Genomic DNA, 21,936 nt, shown 5'->3' with positions numbered 1-21,936 from the left:
TTTGGTTTAGTGACACTAAGAGCTGTGATGCTTTGAAGGGTAGGTCAGCATTACAGACTTTGGAAATAAAAATCTGGTAGCCACCTTTTTAAAGTTAATTGCCCGTATCATATAGCGCATGCTTTTCCATCTGTTGTTATTTTCTCGGACTCTCAAAATTCAGTATGTTGGAAAGAGCGGAGAGCTGCAACTGGGGAGGCTGGAGCCTGTTCCCTGCTCCCCACCCCACCGGCTGGAGAGCTAGCTGTTGAAAGACCTATGCGGTTTCTGCCTCCACTGATTGGAGTTGATAGTACTTACCCATCTTGTAAAAAGCATTTTTTAGAACAGGTGCAGTGCCATGAGCAAGACAGGTTACTTACTGTACAGGGACTAAGTATTGGTTGCTTATCAGAAACCCCCAAACCAATCAAAGACTATCTCTGCGCTTCTCAACTGTATTTCTAGGATCACTTCTGACACGTATACGTATACCTCATTTTACTGATACCCTCCTTGTGGAAGTCTCCCCCTGAAAGTTGAACAGAAGCTGACAAGGACACAAGGCAATACACAGACAGCGTTTTTCTGTATGTAGCGCAGCTATTGGGCATCACCCTGTTTGACTTTAAAACTCCCCGGGCACTTGGGGTTATTCTTCTGGCCATGTCATAGCCACCCTGCATGAGAAGCTTGCTATCTGCCCTGTACCGAAACTTTACCTGGGTCCAGAATCCAGGCAGCCACCTGAGCTCACTAAGAAGGCTTGGCTAAGGGGGAAGGCCGGAGCATACCTTCTGTCCTCCCTTCTGGGAGTGGTGGCATTAAAATATGGCTAGAGATACCACCGGTGCTGCCCTGTGCGCCTCTTATCTTAGCCTTGCGGCCAAAGCCTTTTCCTAAAAAAGCGTTTTCCCATCCGTCTTCTCCCCATGTAAGTAATTACGGGCTGTGTTCAAGTGACCTCTTAACCTTTCTCTCCAGAGACTAGTCACAGCATCTCAGCTACCTCTCTGTAAGGCGGGTTTGCAGGACCTTGCATTGTATTTACATCCAGCAAGACCTCTTCCACTCCACCCATGTATCTCTTGTTATGCCTGGAGATTCATGTGCTATTTGCCAGCTTGCAGCCTTTTCAGGAGGGGAGAATGGCAGCAGGGAGGGTTTGGGGAACATGCCTCAGGGAGACTGAAACTCACAGAAGCACAAGAATTACCTCTGAGAAATATTTTCCTGGAGAACTTAACTGGAAAGTTGCTTTTTAACTTCTGTTGCCCCCAGAATGATCTATTTTATATGACAAACAAGACATGCTGGCAAATCCTGCCTGGCTGATCAGTCAGAGTAGTAGGTGAGCCATGCTGTGGTTTGTGCAACGGTGGTTTTAGCCAGCTGTGTGTTCCTTGGGCCCCACTGAGCCATGCAATGCTTGCAGCCAGTCTGGGACCGGGTTTTTTCTACTGGGGAACTAAGGCAAGCCAAGGTGGCTCATTGCATCCACATCAGTTGAAAAAAGGCCTTGAACGGATGCTGGACAAAATAAACTTACTGGAGGGAATAAGAAGATGAAGGCGCTGTAGGGGCCAAATCATTCTTGTTTGTTCGGTACAGTTAACCAAAGCAAATCGTCAAGGCCACGGTATGACCCCGGCCCCAGCTGCAATGCGGTTTTCCCTTGGTATTGCTTGGCCAGCAAGGCTCTGGTCGGAGGGGCAGGGTTTGCAGATGGGAGACAGGCTAACCATACACAGAGACTGCTTGTGATAGTACGGCACTACGGCCGGCCGGCATAGAATCCGCTTCTTTAGTGGCTTCCACTGCGACTGATGGGAAGTTTGCTTCAGTTAGGGACTAGCGGTCTTTTACATGCCAATGAAAACCAAGCGGTGGCACTGCATAAGGGGAGAACTAAAGTCATGTATGTCACCCTAAAAGAAAAAGTGAGCCCGGTGTGCAGAGCAAGACAGGTGTGAACCGGGGATTTGAAAAGAGCTCAGGAGAGGAATAATTACTGTATTTTTTGGTTAACTGCATAGGACTTGCCTTTTAGTTCCTTTCTGGTGAATGGGAAGTAATGATGTAATGCCGAATTTTAAGTTCTGTGATTATAGTTTTACATGGGCTAAAGTAAATAATAAAGCAATGGGAGAGCTCTTCTGCCCTGCGCACTGGAGGGGCTGTCGGGCGGACTGCAGAAAGCATTGCAGCAGGAGTAAGTAAAGATTTTCATAGCTTTTTCTTCCCCTTGTATCAAATTGTTCAGTTCTAGCAGGCTAAATTACATGACTGAGGTAGTTACAAAGTACGTTTGACTGCCTTTGTTTGCTTTTTCTTTTTGCTTTCATCTTTAGGTGGCATTTATGGTTACTGAGTTAATACCTTTACTCTGAAAATATGGGACAAAGCAGGCTTTCAGGGAATACTACTCCCAAACATTTTATATGTGTTAAAAAGCCTGTAGAGAAGCTGCTACCTGTACCACAGTGTATGATAGTGCATGTTCATTTGCATGGCCTGGCCTAACATACTTTAAAAAAAACAAAACAACAAACTTTGAAAATAATTTCTTGCTGGGTCCTGGAGTTACTAAGAGTGATTTTAAAAGGTGCTAGTTCATAGAAATGCTTCAAAATGGAGGAGTCGTGGGACTCCTGTCTTCCCTGTTCTCTCCTATATGAATCACTAGGGTTCATTCTGTCCTTTCGTTGGATTCCCCTGTTTTCCCATCAGTCTGCGAAACGCTAATCTCTCAAGCAAATCTCAGCTGCTTAAAACTGGATTCATGACTGGAAATGGCTTCCCGCATTGTTTCTGCTTTTTCTTTCTACCCTAGAGCATTTCTTGCACAGCTTAATCTTCACCTGACCCGATTCTTCCAATAACTGGCGGTTCTGAGACCCCGATTCTTGTACCTCTGATGATTGTGAAGTGAAACCTGACCTCCAGCACTGCCTCAGGGGGGTCCTGTCGCCCATTAGCACCTTCCCAACTCATGGCCGGAGGTTCAGCAGAATAAACAGGAGGGCGAGCACCAACAAACAGGAGTGCTGCCCGTGCGGGGTGTATTTTGTTCACAGCAAGCGGTCACACGCTGGGTGACTCCCCTGGCATGAACCAGGCACGTGCTTGCGGTGCTCGTTTCACGACGTTCGTTTGAACTCCCCCAAATTAATCCGTGCAGGTTTACCCATGCTAGAAAGCATGCTGAAAGTAAGCCAAGTTGTGATGATTTAAATCAGATCAGCAGACCGGATTCTTACACAGGTTTCTCTTTGGTCTTGATGTCAGACTGCCAGTGGAAATTAAAACCCAGGTTATCTTGTCTTTTCTGTGATTTTTAACTAAGATTAACTAATACGGATTAACCGTCACAAGGAAAAACAGGTAGGTACTTTCCTCCTCCCTTCACAGTTTCACTACCTGTAAAATTCCTTGAGTTTTCAAACGGCAGTAATTTTTCCAGGTAATGTTTGTTTCTTTCTTTTTAAACCTTCACACCTTTATGTTAAAAATCAAGGCAGGCAAGCTGAGCTTTCACAGAATTTGATGATAAATATTGCCACCGGTTAGAAATGCACTGTGAAGTTCACAAGGGTATGTTGTAGTTGATCTGCTGACAGAAAAAGAGAATGTAAATTTTAGGTGCTTTTTATTTGCCTTCTGTTGTTTTGGCTTTTTTTAACCTGGAAGGGTCACGTTCTCAAGCGTTTTTTTTTTCTGCTGGGTACAAATGTTATTTCAGTAGTTGAAGCTTTGAGAACAAATGAAAAATCAAACCGCATGGATAGTTTGCTAGATAAGTTGGCAGTGCTACAGATACTTGGAAAAAAAAAAGGCAGAGTAATTATTTTTAACTTGCTCTTAATTTCATGTTAGTGTAGCACAACTGCATGCATCTTGCTTCCTAGTGTAAATACAACTATATGAATCAATTTATTTCTAAGAAAATAACGACAAACATTAAAAATGCTATGGCAGTCTTAGGCTGATAAAGCAAAAAGAGCGTCTCAGACTTGCCCACTTCTTTCTCTAGTCCTTGATTCTCAGAGGCATGTCAGCAGGGGATAAAATCAATCCATTTAGATCTTAAAGAAATGTAACAGTGAAGACATAATATGGAATAATTTATGTTATTGCTGCTGGGTGTAAAGGTTTGCTTTCTTCTTTCATTTCAGATACTTAGTATTATATCTCTATTTCAGGAAACAGTTTTTACAGCACTTTCAAGCCAGCTTTGGTGTATTTGATTTCACGAATTTACTCTCACTGTTGAGGTTTTCAGTTCTATAGGTGCCTAAATAAGATTCAAAACCGAGACACAGTGTGGCTTTGGGGTAACTTTACAGCTAGTTATGAGCTCTCACAATAGTATGATTCCAAAAGTCAGCAAACAAAATAGAATTGAAAACAAATCAGTTTCTCCCACCAGGAAAAGTAATCTGTCCCACTGAGCCAGCTCCCTCTCAGACTACAGAGAGGGTAAACAATGCTTCGACAGGAAAAATCTTGGGAGTTCTCAGAAATTAAAGTTACAGAGCAGCCAGTTTATCATAAAATAATTTCCAGTACTTCAGAACCGGTGGAAACCTCCCCAAGTCCCAACCACGCAACCCCAAAGATCTTACATTGCTGGAAGGCAGAAAGAAGAGAGACAGCCGCAAGCAGAGCTGAATCACCAGCCATGTTCCCAGCAGCTTCCGTCTGCGAGCAGGACGTGAGTAGAGACCTTCAGTGAGCAATAAGGAAAACAACAGGTGGGGCAATTATAGCGCTTTTCAGCATTGTAACAAAGGTCTGCCCTGGAAATTAAACCCCGTAACTTTTTAAAACAAGATTGCAAAATTAGGGCCATTTTTCATTCCTGAAAAAGTTCAAATGCAGTCAGCCAGCCCTGCCTGCTTCTTGCCTGGGTGAAAGCACGGAGAGAACAAAACAAGCCTCTCCTGCCTCTGCAGATTCAGCTGTTCTTTTGTGTCTTAGATTTCAGTTGCAATCTCTTTGGGGGCGAAGGCGTTTTGTTCCGTGTTTGCACAGGGTCTGGCGTGGCAAGGTCTGCGTCCATCACTAGCAGTGCCACTCGAAAGCTGCAGGTGCAGGAGATGCACGGGGGGGAGCGGAGCTTTATACTGCCCCTACACTTGATCTATGGGGTTTGCCAAACACGAACAACTTGGGCTCTGACAGGTGGCGTGACAGCCACTTTGCAAGCAGTCAGCATCCAGAAAGGAATTGTTCAGGATAGTTCAAAGAGTAAAACAACTGAGAAAAAAAAAAAATCTCCCTTTACCGCCTGGAGTACACTTCCTCTAGCTTATGCCTAGTCCTAAAAGTGGAAGAAATTCTCTCGAGGAACATTTTTTCATCATCTAGCCCTGACTAACAGGAAGCTTAATGTCTTTAGCCTTTATGATCCCGTAAGACCACTGGAACAAAACCAGTGTAATGTTTGTTGTGACTCCAGGATTATCTATCCACTTTGCCTCCAGCTTATGTTAAAGTAGGGTATTTCACCAACTTCAAATTTGCTAATTTTAAAGGCTAACGTAAAAAGGACTTTGAATCAGCTATTTTACCTTGCCAATTTTTAGAAGGTTATTTCTTGGGTATTAATTCAGTACATAGTTGTTTCTAAAAATCAGAAGATAGATACACTGTAATAACAGTAGTCGGTTATTTGAAATTAGTAACTCTTTAATTGCTGATTTATGTGTTTTAATTGCAGTTCTCTTTGTAGTGTGTGTTGGCTTTCTGGCCACACAGTCTCTCTATGACTTTAGGGACTGGCTCAGAAGTGTTCAAGCACTGTCACCCTGCTGATATAGGGAAATGAAGTAAAACTCTGACAGAACCTAAAACCACAAGGGCTATACATTTTAAGGCCAGCTGATGTTGAACTACGGGTGTTTTTTTTTACTTCATTCGCAGGGTGTGAATTTCAAAATGGCAGTGGACATGCAAAATCCAGCAAAGACTGACAAAAGTAGACGGGAATAGAATTTAGGGCAGGGGATTAAATCCACAGAAATATATAAGTTGCAGGTCCATTATGGCTGAGCTAGTGCCTGCTTAAAACTCTGTTCACCTTCCACTGGTAGCAGAGTTTGTAGTTGCCTATAGATTTATAATGCTTTTAGTCATACATAGTCCGCAGCCAATGTTATGCTTCCTCCTTGTGCAACCCAGAACAGAAAGTCAGATCACATACAAAAGAAGGTTGAGTTTATTTATGATTGTGGAAACACAGTCGTACCTCAGATGCACAGAGTTTTATGATGTGTATAAGCCCCAATATATAAATAGATGACAGGATCAACGAAGAGATTTCTCCAGTTATGTCAGGACATTTTGACAGTTTGTCTGTGGCTGATTTCTCAGCTTGCTTCTGATGAATGTAATTTGATTTTGCATTTCTTTCACTTGCATGTATTTCATATGTGCTTTGCTTATTTCTGCTGTTGTAAACACATGCATTTTCTGCAGCTGTCCAAAGCTCTCTCCAAAGCAAGAACAGAAGCCCTGAACAGCAAAATGTAACATGAAGTCAAATGTACTGGTGGTATCTTACCAGACCTAGGTCTTTCCCGTTTGGCAACAGGGGTATTTTATTGCTGCACTGTAGTTTGTGTGTGTGCCCTACAGGGAAAACAAGTTTCTGTAACTGTGGTTTACAGCACTGGAAACTGAGGCATCGGGTAGGGACAGGACTTGCTATTCCATGTAGCAGCTGTCTGTCAGAGCTGAGCATCTGCATGGCCCCAGGATTTAAGGCAAATTAGTGGTCCTGCCTTTTGCTGACCTGGCAGACATTCCCAAAGAGGCCGGCTTTTCTTTCTGTAGGGAAGCGCCTGTTGACCAGCAGCAAAGGCAAATCCCAGGAGGGTGACAGAACTGCTGTCACAAGAAAGCAGATGATTGGGGTAGTGAGACCAAAAGCATTTTAAGCTTGAAACCAGACTGATCAAATAAGCTCTTTTAATGGAGTTACACTGTCAAAGCTGCTCAGTTTTTGTCTCCAAAAGAGCTGAAAAGAACTTTGCAAAGGGCAGTGTTCAGTTTATGCTGGGGTGCAACTTCTTACAGGCCAGTCACAAGTGGCAGTGCAGCATCTTTTATTTTTAGACACTTCCTAGAAGACACTTCTTCTGAAGAACGGGGAGGCTCCTCTGGCTGGAAGGGAAAACATATCTGAACTCTCATATATTTCACTGGAAACGTTTATAGGGTAAATCAAGACTATTAGAATGTATGAGGCTGGCTCACGTATCAAAAGCAGTTTAGCTACAACAACAACAGTAGTGAGCTCTGCAGTTTATTAATTTACTCTGCTTTTCAACAGTATATTACCAAGAACACGGGCCCGTGTGGCACTGGGTTATACTCATGCTTTAAATTTATCAGAACTATGAAACAGGTGAAAGAGGAGGAAAATACATTTATTCCTTCAAATGTTCCTATTTCTACCTCCTGAATATCAGTTGTAACCTATGTCTGCTGTTGGTTCATACATACTTTGTATGGGGCCTCAGAGGAAGGATGAACAGTCCATTTTATCCAGTTCATTTTAAAGTCTGGTTATTCAGAGTCCCCTGCTTTGTGGTAGTGTTACCAAATGGTAAAACAGATCCTCATTTTCCCTCCCTGTCCTCTGGACACCAGTGGCAAAAGATCAGGCTGTTTTTGGTGGTGCTGGCAGAGCAGATTTAAAAGGATTAGAGTAGTAGCCAGAGGTTTGGATTCTTCCCTCATCTGCACCTTCTGAAGCCTTATGTCACCTCCATCAATAGTGGATACAAGTCAGGAAAGAATTGTTTCATGGTGTTCTCATCTGGGTGTACAAAAGATAGACGTGCTTTAACTCCCATCAGCGTGAATGTGAGTTGCTGTACGCACATGAATTCCCACATGCCTGCATGTCCACAGGATTCCTTGGTTTTCCTTCTGACCTTTGGTTATCATTACACTTTTTTTACTTTGGAAATTGCAAGAATGTATCTGGGATGCAATTCTGGACTGCGATACAGAATAATGTATTTTTGCATATGTATATAAAACATAAACTGTGCCAGTCTTGCATAACATCCCATTGTAATCATAGCAGGCTTTCAAAATAGCAGCAACAAGAGGAGCCTGGATCATTATAAGAAGTACCTTCACGTAATTAAGGTGTGGGGTTGTTTTTTGTTAAAACGGTGCTTTTCTGTTAAAAAACGTGGTTGTTTTCTTAAAAGACCTTCACCAGTTCTTGGCTCTGAGGAACTCAGAAGTGCAATGGATTGGGAGAGATTATCGGAAGCCGTTCAGGAAAATGGTGCACACGCAAGCACATCTGCACTGCCATGTGAAAAACCTGTGTGTATATGGGGATCACGGAATACCTGGGGCATACAGCTGGGTAGAGGCCTAATATTCCTCACCTCCCATGTCTCAGACCTCCTGCTCCTAACCTGAACATTTCTTGGAACAAGCAGAAAGAGGTACAGCCCAAGACAAGAAGGGAATTCTGCAAACCTTGCCTCTCCCATTCAGCAGAAGAGGAGAAGCAAATGTGGCATACAAAGCTATTTCTCATTCTTCCCCTTGTGAAGAACACTTGCCTTGTGAGAGATATAACATGTGCTGCAAAAGGTACCAGCCTGGAGATGGGATGTGGTGGGCCCTGCAGTCACGTAATGTCTGAAGAGAGAATTAGGCAAAGTCACATTTCTTTTGTCCGGACATGTGATTACACCTGATGGTTAGAAGGAACCCTCCCAGAATCTTCACCCTATGGAAATCAGTGTGGCTTACACTCCACGCCTCACTCACAGGCTAAAGCTGCTGTGGGCCAACATGATCATCTTGCCTGACTGCCTGTGTAATACAAATTGGCAGCATTTCATCCATGAATAACAGCTCATTAATATGTGATGGGAGCTGGGAGGCAGCAGTGCTTCCAGACGTTAGCATACTTTCTGCATCGCGCAGTCCCGCTGGCTCTGCGTACCGTATCTCCGGTTTGCAGCAGGTAGTCTTGGGAGAACCGAGGGCTGGTCTGCAAGATGCAGATCCTGCACGACTTATGTCTGGATCAAAAGGAGGTTTAAAGATTTTCCTGCTGCTATTGACCAACTGGAAGCAGATCCCCAGGCCGGCGTGACTGCTCTGATATCTGGAATGCAGGGGATTAACAGAGATTCAGCAAGAGATTTGAAGACATGTTGGTTGTACATCTCTAGTTTCCCCTCACAACACCTAGTAGATTTGTGACAACGTAGCACTTGCTATTTTTTAATTTGCTAACCTTGGACAAAGGGCTATTTTAATTAGTGAACCACTTCAGCTTGAGGGAGTCTTTTCATCCATACAGAAGGAAGTTTAATTTCATCTTTGTGGAAATCAGCCATGCTTGGGAAGTAGGAGGTAAATTGTGCTCATGTTCAGCCATATGCGATGCCTTTAGGCGCTAAGGCAGATCTCAGCATTCGCTCAGGTAGCTGGTGCGCCAGGCCCTCCAGCCTGGCCAGCCCTTCAGTGCAGCTGGCATTAGAGAGTCACAACTGTGCGCCGTTATTTGTTGCCGGCATCTTCAACTTTTGAGAGATGCTGTTGGTAAAAGTTGGCTCTCGGCGTCGGAGTGATGCTTGCTTGACCCCAGCTACCAGGGAAATGTAGCAGTCCCAGTCATTGTCACAACTGAAAAACTGACGGTTTTCCAAGGTGCCTGCTGTAATTACGCATTCAGCTGCTCCCCAGTTTCTATCGGGTGGGATGGCCAGTTCCCTGAGATTCACTTGAAAGTCTTGTGTGACTTAGCCGTGCTAACAGAGGAGGTTAATGGCAGAGACAGGAACCAGAGCAGGTACCTGGCTGCTGCCCTTGAGCTTTGAATTCCAGACTCTGCATCCTCCTCCCATCCGGCAGGTCGCAGAGCATGCAGGGACCCAGAAAAATAACGTAAAGAGCTGATGTTGTGGGTTTACACACATTTTTACAGTTACACGGGCATTTTTTGAAAAGAAAAAAAAAAAAACCCTGGAGAGTATCTTCTTTCTACTCCACGCTGCTCCATCTCTCTGCAACCAGGGCAGCCCCAGTCAGGTCCAGCCCTTCCATGCTGGAGCGGGGTTTGGTCCAAGTGCTGTTGGATCAGCCACACTCCCAGGTCGGCTGCTTCATCCTGGCTTGGCTTCTGCCTGCCCCCCTAGCTCCTTTCTGTACCCCTTCATGGTGCAATTGCCATTTCTCCCTTCGGCCTCTGCAGCCTCTCCTTGCCAATTAGAGGCTCTGCTCTCATCCCCTCTCCTGCTCGCTCGCTCTGCCCGTGTCCACTCTCCCGTGATGGATGCTGGCTTAGCTTTCGGAGTGGTTGTACATTAAAGCCAGAAGGCCTGGGAAGCTTTGTCTGCTCCTGGGCAGGGGAGGGGGTCCCCCCGGCCAGGGTCTCGTGTTGCTTGGCAACATATTTCTCTTTCCTCCAGCAGTCATTTCCCCTTGCAGCGCCTGCTGATGCACACACAACAAATGACAGCAATATTACAGCAGCAGTTGCTCCTGTCGCTGTTTACTTGTTATTTACGGTTATTGCTGTGAGAGGATTTGTAAACGTTTCTTCACATCCTTGGTCAAAACAGATTTCTTACATGCCTTTGTGGCACGCCTGCATAATTAATGAATGGTCAATGCATTTCAGTGCATGTGACATACAGTCTTATTGGCATGGTTTTTTAAGTGGTTGCTGGTTCTGGACATTTCTATTTTTCAGCCCCAAATTGAGACATCCCAGGTTTTATACTGAAAAGTGCAAAAATCCGGTGTAAGAGAGTCCAGCTTAACTGCCTCAAATTTTGGCTCTCGTTTTTAGGTACGTGTACATTTAACAAATTCTGCTCTGAACCCCTGTCAGTCCCTTTCAAAAGGACATCGAGGCTAACATTAAGATTCCAAAATGAAACCATTTCCATGAACAGAGATAAAGCAGCCAGGGTTCTCCCTGATGTCTGAGTCTCCACCTTATCTCTTTGCCCTTCCCTCCTCCACACCAGCCACTTCCAGCTTAGCCTTTCCGGTTTGCGTTTGTGGATGTGCCAGAGAAGAAACATAGCTTCACTTATCTGTTTTCTTTAAAACAGCACAGCAAGAAAGCCAGACCACGTGCGTTTTCTGATCTTACAATGAAAATCCTGCTGAGGCCTTTCCTTGACAGGCTGCTGTCACTCAGGACAGATCTGGAAAGCTTTGCTCCTGCTGCTGGCTAGTTATGCGCTGACAGATCTTCCGCTGGGCCTTGATTCAGCTCTAGGTAGGTTTTGTTCCGTGTGTTAGCCCAGCCCGGCTCCCTAGGTTGTGACAAGGCAGAGAAGGGAGAACTTTTGCTTTACGTGGCAGGGGTGCCGTGCAGTGATGGATGCGTCTGTACATCTGCCATTGCCCTCTGCTGGGGTGCGCCAGAACTACTGCCAGAAGAGCTGCCCTCTGCCACCTCAGCCCCAGGAACCCTTTTTTCATTTCCTGAGCAGAAGCCTCTCCTTCACTTTAAGAAATTACCCCTTTGGGAAGGAAGGCTGCCTGGGTGTCGCTGGCAAGCAAAGGCGGCAGGTGGTTTTGTTCAGCAGGTGACTGTCAGCGCCAGGAGCAGCAGGGTGGCTAAGCCAGGACAGCAGTGCCCACCTCACCCGGGCCCAGATGTGGAGGAGGAGGAGAAAAGCCATCTCCAACGTAGAGCAGAGTTTAAAAAGATGGGCTTGTAAACTTCCTTTCTGATTCTGCTTTTCGTCTGACTGACCTACTGAGCTGACTTCACAGCGGTATGCGTACATACGGGGCTGGCTTGCTATTTTGCCCCTGTATTATCCAGATTGTATGTTTAGTTGTTGTTCGTGTGTTTGTGACCTGTTGGAGTTGGAGGCAGAGATGGTTTCTGAGCACAGCCCAAAGGCGTACTGCCTGCCCTCCAGCCGCTCGCCTATTTCATCTGAGCGGGGACAAATGCAAGTCCCGGTCTAAAAGTGGAGACTCTGAACCCACTTGAAAACCCAGCTTTCCCACAGCAGGCATTATTAAGGACGGCCTTTTTGAAAGGGCTTTTTACGATGGAGACCTTTGAAAGGCTTTGAAATTAAGACCTTTATAGAAGTGAAGGCCCAGTGCTAGGGCCCCACAGCAGAGAGGTATGCCTGTGAGGAGGGGGCAGCTTGCGTCTCTGTGGGATGGCACCAGAAGAGAAGGAAGAGCAGAAGATAGCCCAGCTGTTTTTCAGAGAAAGGGAACAAGCCCCAGATGAGGCTCACTTAGCCTAGGCAGGCTGCTTGCTTAGGAGGGAGTTCCCTGAAATCAAACCAGGACAGAGGCGGTCTGCAGCAATGACCCACTGTCTGCCATATTTTCCTTGAATCTACAGCGACTGGGAGAACAGTATCCTGTTTACGGTTTCTAGTTTGTTTCTTCTACTCTGCAGCCCTGCTAAGCACAGACTGCCCCATAGCCAAACCGGCAGAGCTGAGAGAGCTTCCCAGCTCCACCTGCTCAGCAGTGGCTTTGCCCCCCAGGGGGGTGCGATAGCTCACAGATCTGGAGTCTGGTGAAACTCTGCAAAGTCATTTGGAGAGTGCTTTGAAATTCTTGAACGAGCACAGACCAGTCGGGGGTAGTTTTCAGCCTCCTTCAGCTTGAAAAGCCCTCTGCGTTTTCTGGTGGAAGCAGCAGTGGAGAAGGAGTGCCAGCTCAAAGCGTAGCCTGGCAGTGCTCATTGGAGGCTCGCAGGAGTTAAACCGAGTAACATGGGAGCGCAATTAACGTGTGCTTTCATCGGTCACCTTACCCTGGTCACTGTCTGGATCAGCTAACATCCTTGTGCTGACTGAATTGCCTTTCTCAACTCAGTGAGAGATGATATTGCAGAGTACAGAAAACTGCTGATAAATTAGCAGCATTTGAGAGTAAAAGACATTCCAATTCCAGAATGGCCTTATTACTCTTCGAACAACCCGAATGTTTCTTGATATAGTTCATTTAGCCAGCTCTGAAACAGGGGATGTAGAAATAGGTGGCATTGACTTGGGACGTTTATTTTTAGGTAATGCTTTTTGTTCCCTTTCTCAGCATAAGAACTACTTTCATCTTCTTCAGAGGCAGTTATAAATATCTTCCGTTGAGATCCGGGGCCTCTGACATGAGTGTGTAGCACTTCTCCCTGCTGCGCATGGCAATCGTATTTCCTTCCATTCCACAGCACTCTTGCACCCCTCTGACAGAAAACGCCCCCCTCAGCTCCTAAAATCCATTAGTTATTTTCCTGAGGAGGAAGGGGATGCTTGTGGGAAACTGCACATTATGTGTTGTATTGATACGAAATATAGTATGTCCCATTTCTGTCTATTCCTAATTAGTGTTAGACACTTCTTGGATTTCAGCAGGCTGGTTCTTCTTTGTGTAATCAATAGCGTGTGCAAGCTGCTTCCATCCTTGCTCTCCTTTGCTTACTGGTGCCTCAAGCAACGCAGTCCTTACCCAGGCACTTGACACAGGCACTGTGACAACTTCAGAGTGACAACACTTTATTTGTAAACGTGTTATAGAAAGGACCAAGCATGAAAGGATTGAAAGTCTGTTGATGGCAAATTTACTTCTTGCTCTCAAAATCTGTCGCAAACCCTGAACAGACTTGTAACCCCCTCTCCTGTTTGATCATGTTCTTCTCTACCATCCTGGCTGCCTCACTTGCCAGAAAAATGGTATCTCCTGTGAGGGCTAGTGGGAGCTACATGCAAGTGCTTCATACATTAGCTGTTATTTCTGACCAGGAACAGCTCAAGCGGTCAAGCCTCACAGTGTGACTTGTCTCACAAGACTGGTTTACTGCTTCTGCAAATTATTGAAGTGCCTACAAGGCAAAAGCAGTGCACAGAGGTTTTCCTTGCTGCTTGCAAGGAAATGTTGGAATTTCCCTCACCTGCATCTCAAAATAAGAAGGGAGCAAAGAGACGAGAGGCTGTGGGTCCTTTGCTGAAGCTGCAGAAAAGCATCAGCTCACAGAAGTTGGTGCAGATGTGTTTTGTAAGCACTGAGGAGTTACGGGAAGCAGGCAGCGTTGCACTAGAGGGGGACCAAAAGGGAAGTTTTGGTCTGTTTTCTCTGACTGGTACTGTTGCTTTAGGAAGCCTTGCTCGAGTGATCTAAAAGAAAAATGACTGGAGAAAGTAAATAAAGCAATAAATAAAATGGTAGGGGAATGCCTACCTGCCAAAATCTGGAGTTGCAGGTAGAGAAGTAGCATTTCAACTATCTTAACTTTCAAGTGCATCAACACATAAATTGTGCTTTAGTTTCCCTGGTGGATAGAGCTATGTGCACATTACCATACGTGGGCATGACTGTATAAGCAGTGTTCTCTTCTAAAATACGCATAGCCTAAAACAAGCACAGCACAACCATGGGCAGAGAATATTGGAATGTACTTCAAGTTGTATTGTTTCAGTATCATTCACAACTTATGCTAGTTCTAAAGTAAAGAAAAGCATTTTAGGTCATTTTGGAAATGTATCTCTTTTTAATTTCTTATGGGCACTACTGTGGTTCTATTTCTTTATAAAAATTTCATTTCGGGCATTTGCTAACTTAGTATTATTTTAAGATTCTGGTTCTGTTTTTACTTATCTCTTTAAATCCCACATTTCCCCAAAGGGGAACAGAAGGAGGTCAACTCTTTAACTGGCAAAAAAGATGAATATTCCAACCAGCTTTCTATTTTGAAATTTAAAAACTACTTCTACCTGGATAAGAAATTCATTTTAACATAGTTTAAAATGCAAAAATTAAGTTTCAAAATAAATTAAAATTCAGAATTTCTTGTAATAGTTCTCCTGCTAAAAGCACACTAATGAATGTTTAGACCAGTGCAAAAAACAAGTATCCCAACAGATGTATTGCTTTGTTTAGTCCCTGCTTTTTGTAATTTTGAGTCTGTTCTATTGATTATATAAAAAGTTTAAGGATGTGGTGTTGGTGAGAAAATATGTCTTTCCAGATGATAAACTTTGAGAAGAATAAGGCAAGTTATACAGGCTAAAGAATGGGATGCATTTTGTTTTGAAGCATGTCCCAGTATCAACACAATTCATGAATTCATGTCAGATCCCCATTATTTTAGACTTCATGGACAACTTGGAAGCATTCTCTATAAGGGCTTTAAGATAGTTTCTTGTCCTTCCCATAGTCCAAATCAACGTCAATGTGACAACTCTGAGTATTCATTTTCTGGAGACCACCTGGCTTTTAAAGAGAAATGAACGAGTTAGCATTTTTGGCAGTGTATATATGCTACCTCTTGAATATGTGATGTGCTGGAAAGGCCCATACATTGATGATTGTATTTTGTAGAGTTAGCAAGGCTTTAAATCTAAAACAGCAAATAAATTAATACACCCTGTTGCTTTCCCTCTCTCACTTGACTGTTGCAGTTGCCCAGCATATTGCAAGAAAGAAGTGAAGCGAAAACTGGAGTGAAAAAAAACCCCATGTCTAAAGGAAAAACAAGGTAATAGAATATGATCCAAATTAAACAATTGCCTGATATAACCTGGAACATTATTACTATTAGGGTGTTGAGCTGACCCTGCTTGAAAAGCACAAGAACGCCTGCCTTAGACTTAAAGGCCTTTGACTCTTACCCAGCAGTATTCACTCTCTAATTGAAGTCAATGATCTCATAGCCTTGGGGATCTGACATGGGACATAAAATTGCCACAGTCATAGTTTATCAATGAGCATTGCTATTTTATGGTGATAAGAGACCAGGGCCACTTGGCCAGCTCCCTCCCATTTAAAAGCAAAGTGTTCATAATGCATAGAAAGCCTCGTTGTTTGATGCTAATGGATGGTATCTCTTTCTGATAACTGAAATATATTTGCCATTTTGGCACCAGACAAAGTAAGTACTTTTCATACTGTTTCCAGGCTCAGACTGGTTTTATTCCTTTGCTAATCTGAAGAGGTACCCTTTAGTCAAGTGGGGTGGTCTAGAAAAATCCTCTCCTGCTGTAAACGTCTGAATCTGTGTTTAACAGGGAAATCAATTTCATGAATCAAACTAGGAATTAGAAGAAAACTGCTGCAGCCTAGAAAAGCCTCGTAGTCTCCATGTCTGCTGTAGGTGTGTTACAAGACAGCTGGCCTGGGCTGGGGAGCTATGGACTGACTGTGCAAATATGCCCTGCTGCCCCTTGCTCAGCTCCTTCCAGGAGGAAGCTCACTGGGCACTTTGCCTCTCCTGCATTCTGTCTTCTGAAGCAACCTGCTGCACCATACCTGGGGACCCAAGAAGCTGATTGCCAGATATCGGCATTTTTTCGTTGGTAAGTGGTTGGTACCTCAAGAGCTATCCCAACACACTTGTGACTTGGGTGCACAGCAATCGCTGAAGCACCATTTAGTCACGTTCCAGATTTGTGCCCAAGCTTGTCCTCAGATGTGTGTGTAGCTGCAGGTGGACAAGCAAGGACATGCCCCTTAGCCTGGAGCTCTGCGGGGGGCAGACCCAGGGCCCTGTTCCCCGTTTGCTTGTGCCAGAACTGCTCATTTTGTACCAACAAGAGGGAGGTCTCAGGTCCACTTCATTAATATTTGCTGGTTTAACTGAATTGATAGAGCCCCTGCTTTCTAAAAATCAACTTGTCCTCCAATGCCCTCTGGTGACGGGAACTAATTAGATGCCACTGCTGTTATTGAATCCAGTTGCAAAACACTAATGTTATTTCATTCCTATCAAATATTGTAGGCAAATACTCAGATTTAGCACAAACTCAAGTCTGCGTTCACTAGTTTGAATACAAACTTCTCTCTGTAATTGCTGTGGCACTTCCTAGGAGTGGAAAAATAAGCATTTTCTAGGGACAGCATAGCTTAGGGAATCTCCAAAGCTTATTAGGTTGATCCTTTAAATCCTTTAGTGCTGATCCTTGCTGCAGAGAAGTACACCTGTGCGTGTGTGTGTCTGCATGGCTGCAGGAATGCCTTGTGTCACCTTCCATGCTTAATCTCTCAGGATGGAAAAGCCGTGTCCCCAGATGGCTTTTAGGAAAACGTGTTGCTGAAATAATCACAACCACTTGCACATATGCTGGTGCACAACTTCTGTCCTCTGCCTGCCAGGGCTCATGTCAGCGAAGGCACAAACAGCCAGGAAGTGAAGGGTCTGCCTAATAAATGTGTAAACACTTTTCAAAACTAGACTTGATAGAAATGGCAACACGTGACAGTTTATCCACTGGCTCTTTTCTATTAGGTCTGACTTTACTGTCGGACCTTTGTGATAATAGGGAAGCAGGTAATAATACTGAAGTACATGGTGACTGGTTGGTGAATGATAAATAACATTTTTAGATTAGAAAGGCAAAAATACTGAAATAACCTCCATAATAAAGCAGGTCACATTTCCATCTCATGAGCCTAGGGAACTTCTGAGTGTATCAGGTTTTTTAATTGTTTCTCTTACTATTTGCAATCGCTGTTCCTAAAAAAAAAAAAAAACAAAACCAAACAAAAAACCAACCCATAGAAATAACATTTTTTAAGAACAAAATGCTCCACTACTTTGCTGCCACAGTGTGCTGCCATAGACTAAGTGCTTACAGCTTAGTTATTAGCTTGTGATAAAGAGAGTTTGTAATTGGAGCTGCCAGCAGAGCCTTGATTACTGAGGGGGATGTAGGCCCAAGTATAATTTGATAAGCTACTTGGGCTTGCAGATCTGCAGCCATTAGTAAGTGCTTCCAGCAGCACCGAACATCCGTGCGTTACACCTACAGCTGCTCCGCGCCTGTAGCCAGCGCGGGTTGCTTCTCGCTCCTGCCCTTTCCTCTGCAGCAAACCAGCTCTGAATGCCATGTAGGATTGCAAAAACATGCCAAGAGCTGTGCTCCAGCCCCGGCTCTGTGGGACACTGGGGGAGAGACAGCAGTGAGTATGTGAATGTGTGGTAGCTGCTGCCTTTCAGCACCCTAACAGGGAGATCAGGTGCTTCAGAAGTTACACCAGCCTTCCTGGTTTATGTTAGCAGAAGGTCCTGTCCAAAATGGGTACATCAAAGAACATTTGTCCTCGGGTATAGCAGGCACTGCTCAAAGGAAGGATGGCCAGAACAAGCTAGCATGTGCATTAATTTATCCCTTCTGCATGGTCAGGACTTGCAACTCTCCCACATTTCTGCAGTGGCCTTTCTAATGGTACATGGGACTCTCATTTCCACCCCCCCAGAACAGCTTCCTTCCCTGCCAACAGAGCCCTCTCCCTGCTCCAAGGGCTATTGAGCCTGTTGCTTTGCATTTCACACATGAAATGTGTGAAATTTTTCTGTAGCCATGCATCTGCCTAAGAAAACCACTGGGGCTTCAGAAATGAAGACAAGACCTAAGCATTTTATGAACTTTCCTGAGGGAAGAGATCCATCTTAAAATGGAGCTGGGCATAAGCAGGGAGTATGATATAAACCTGTGCAGATTACCTCACCCCTGTGCAATGGAAGTTAATCTTTTGGAAAAGATGGGTGCCTGTTCATTACAAGCAATTACCATTGGTCATAATCTTTCTAGGAAGTACATGGAGAATGACTCAGTTCATTTGATGAGCTATTGTGCCAGTTTTCCCTGAAGCACAGGCCGGCGCGATTACCAAGGCCAGCCCTAAGGTTTCTGAATGGCAGGGTATGTATCAGCGCAGCACGTGGCTTAGCTCGCACTAACAGGCAACTAATGGAACGGGACTGACCAAGACAAAAGAGGCAGCAGGTAAAAACTCAGCAGAAGTATGAATTCCCCAAGCGTGCATCTGCCCACCCCATCTTTCTACACTCTTTTGATAGGTCTGCAGCCAAAGAAGCTCCGAGCTACCAGCGATACTTCAGATTTATTTAAACTGAGGGTCTTAATGCTTTACAAAAATTAATTTAGCTTCTAAACAGGTATCCAGATGGGATCCCACATCTTCACATCTATGCTATGTGTAAGGTATCGAGAGAGAGAAAAAGAGAAGGAGAGTGGCTTTACAGTCAGTGAGAAGCATGTCAAGCTCAAGGCTTCAGTCAAGCTTGCAGAAGGATCAAGCACAGGTTTTTCAGAGCTGCCTAGGAGTGGCTTACTCCTGCACAAGCAGAAGTCAATGACAATAAATAGACCTGAGCCAGGGCAAAATGTTACAGAAAGCGCTGCCTGAAATGACTTGTAGCAGGCTCCCTAGGGGGTCTGTCACACAGCCAAGAATAGATCCTTCATCAAAAGAGCATCTTGTCTGCCCCCAGGTCCAATGATATTGCCAACCTGGCATTTCAGAGGAGGAAAGAGATTCAACATCTACATTTTTAATTGAGAGTTAACCCAAATTTTGTGTTATTTGGAGCACTGTCTCTGTGCAGGTGGATGTGTGGATGTCCTTGCTAACAAGATAGAGGCACTCTGAACAGAGAGCTTATTTCAATGGCTTTACTTTGCGTGCCTCCCTGTGCAAACTGATCAGAATGCAGCCCTTCTCTCAGCACTAGGTGGGTGCATAAACGTTCACTGCTACACTGGCAGCGTACATTTGGAAGTAGCACTATTAAGAAAAAAGTAGTAAGTGCTCTCAGCAATGTTTGAAAGCAAGTAGTGTGCACAGCTGTTCCACAGCAGTGGCTTTAATTTTCTGCCATTGCAAGGTGTAGCTGATCTAACGTTAACTGTAGGTTTGCACAATTTCAGAACAGCCCTGAGAATTTCAAAAGAAGGCTTGTGTATATTGAAGGAAAAAACTGCCAAGGAAAATTCTGCCCAAGACTGGCTGGTGTGAAGTAGTAGGCTCAAGGTAGTTGCCTACCTTGGAGCGTAAGCAATAGGAGGGCGATAACAGTCCCCACTAACATATGATGCCAACTAAGTTGTGTGTTGTTGAGGCATGTTTTCAGAAAGAGCACGGAGAGTTTAAATTACTACAAAGTGCTATCCGACATGATTGGCATGCTGGTGATTAGAACAAACCCAGCTTTTCACGTGGGATCTCCGTACACAGCTGCAGCTGAGGACTGTATGGATTCATGACTGCATTTTGCTAACCCACTTATTACAGTACTTAGGTATACATTATATTTTCTTGCGCATTTTAACATAGATTTGTAGACCAAAGATTAAATAAAAACATACAGGTTCTTAGCATTTTCTGGCAACACCATTCTAAACACTAGCCATGCCTCTAGAAACGTCTGGAAGAAATTAGTTTTGTTTTATGGAGGTCTGCATAGTCACTGTTTCAATGAATTGAAAGGATGTGATTAGAGAGTGAGTGCTGCACTGTACTGAACCTTGCCTTACTTTCTCTTTTGTTTGCAAGTCAGACTAGTTTCTGGAAAGAGTGGTCCTGTTGAAAAACAGTGAGAAGTGAGGGACTTACACAGAGATAGAAGATTAAAACTGCGCACCTGCGTTCTGTGAAACTTGGACAGAATTGAATAGTAGTGCAACTGGGTATACAACAATGAATTGTTAACTGTCTTTAAAAAGAAGGGGCTATAAAAACTTGATTTGCTGTAGCAATAGACATTTGGGGTGTTTCGTGCACACACTTACAGCATGCTACTTCTATCAATAGAAAATGCAAGTGCTAAGCATCCCCATCTGCTTCTCAACTGAGGCAGATTATCAAAAATCACTGTGGTAGAAATAAGAGCTTTAAAGAGTAGTATCCAGATGCATGTGCACATGTACATTAACCATGTCAGTTATTCATCTCATGTGACACCAGGTTGCCATTCTATTGCTTGCTGCATTATCCTATGATTCCGTACATACGACAGCTATGATTCCTTACATCTCGGAGCCCGAGGTCCCCCTCTGTGGCCATGCACATACACAGCATTTGTTTGTTTACTGTGGTCTTGCTGTGTGAACCAAACTGTCAACTGGGTCTCAAGAGGGCAAGCGCTATTTGATGAACATGTTAACATGATGTAGTCAGGCAAGATTTTGTCCTGCCGCATCAGATCTTTAAAGAGTTTGCCTTTATACATTATATATGCATCCTCAGGAAGAAAAGGACTCTTTTTCCTCTCTCCTTTCCCCCGCTGCCCTCTTAAACACCTGTGCATCGCCTCATCTATTTTTACAACTGGTCCGTGCGGAGACAGGCCAAGGAAGAGCCCACCCACTGCACCTACAGACTTGCGGTCACTGCATCGTGAAAGAGAGCTTATCACAAAACAGCAGGCATTCAGGGCGAGAAGAGAGTTTGTCAGTGTTGTAAGCTGAAGACTCAACAGCTGGAGTCGCGTGTGCTGGCACCTTCAAAGGAACATCAGAGTCCCCATTCTCACTGGATGGTCCCAGAAGTGCATATGGTTCCCAGAGATGATGATTGGTACCAGTTACTGAATCATGTTTTAATGGAAAGCTACACATTAACACCACACATCCCACAGAGAGGACAGATGGCATAATCAGGAGCAGACAGGAACCCATCTTGTTGTTAACAAGTGTCAGAAAGTTTCCGATTAGAGCTTAGTCATGCTTTTAACAGTACACATTATTACACAGTCCAGCACTATTTGTGTGGATCAGCTTGGCTTCCTCTCAGGCTGACACAGATGTTTATGCAACTGAAATCAAAGCCTCCGAGTAGCATGAGGGGTCATAGCTTAGCAAAGTGATACAAAATCACACAGCTGTGCACAGCACACACATGAACAAGGGCTTTACCACAGCTTCTACTGAAATGAGATACTTTCAGCAGACTTGTCATAGCTTTAAAACTCCTCACTCGGCTGAAAATTATTCCTCGCTTTCAGATGTGCAAATAAATATTGTTAAGGGCTTTAGAAACAAACAGCAAGATCTGAGAGTCCCTTTGACCTTTTGCTTTTGCTAGAGGATTCTTCCAAAGCTCTGGGATTCAGCTCTAGCAAACTGTACGCAGAACTGCGCTACAGCCCTGTCAGTAACTCAGGCTTTGGCTGAGCGACAAGGA

At 44.3% G+C, this 21,936-nt stretch overlaps 1 protein-coding gene across 1 annotated transcript in view; it reads right to left on the bottom strand.

Moving 5' to 3' along the window:
* Nucleotides 1–21,662, bottom strand: part of MGST2 (microsomal glutathione S-transferase 2) — a 29,343-nt gene extending 7,681 nt beyond the window's left edge. Inside the window, exon 1 of the mRNA XM_080403303.1 lies at nt 4,605–21,662. Coding sequence (XP_080259429.1) covers nt 4,605–4,662 — 58 coding nt within the window. The 5' untranslated portion in view covers nt 4,663–21,662. The remainder of the gene's footprint in view (nt 1–4,604) is intronic.
* Nucleotides 21,663–21,936: the final 274 nt, after the last annotated feature.

This window comes from Falco punctatus, assembly GCF_963210335.1.
Source record: "Falco punctatus genome assembly, chromosome: 1".
Taxonomy (NCBI): Eukaryota; Metazoa; Chordata; class Aves; order Falconiformes; family Falconidae; genus Falco; species Falco punctatus.
The sequence above is the reverse complement of the archived record's forward strand: the minus strand, read 5'-3'. Positions and strand labels throughout refer to the sequence as shown.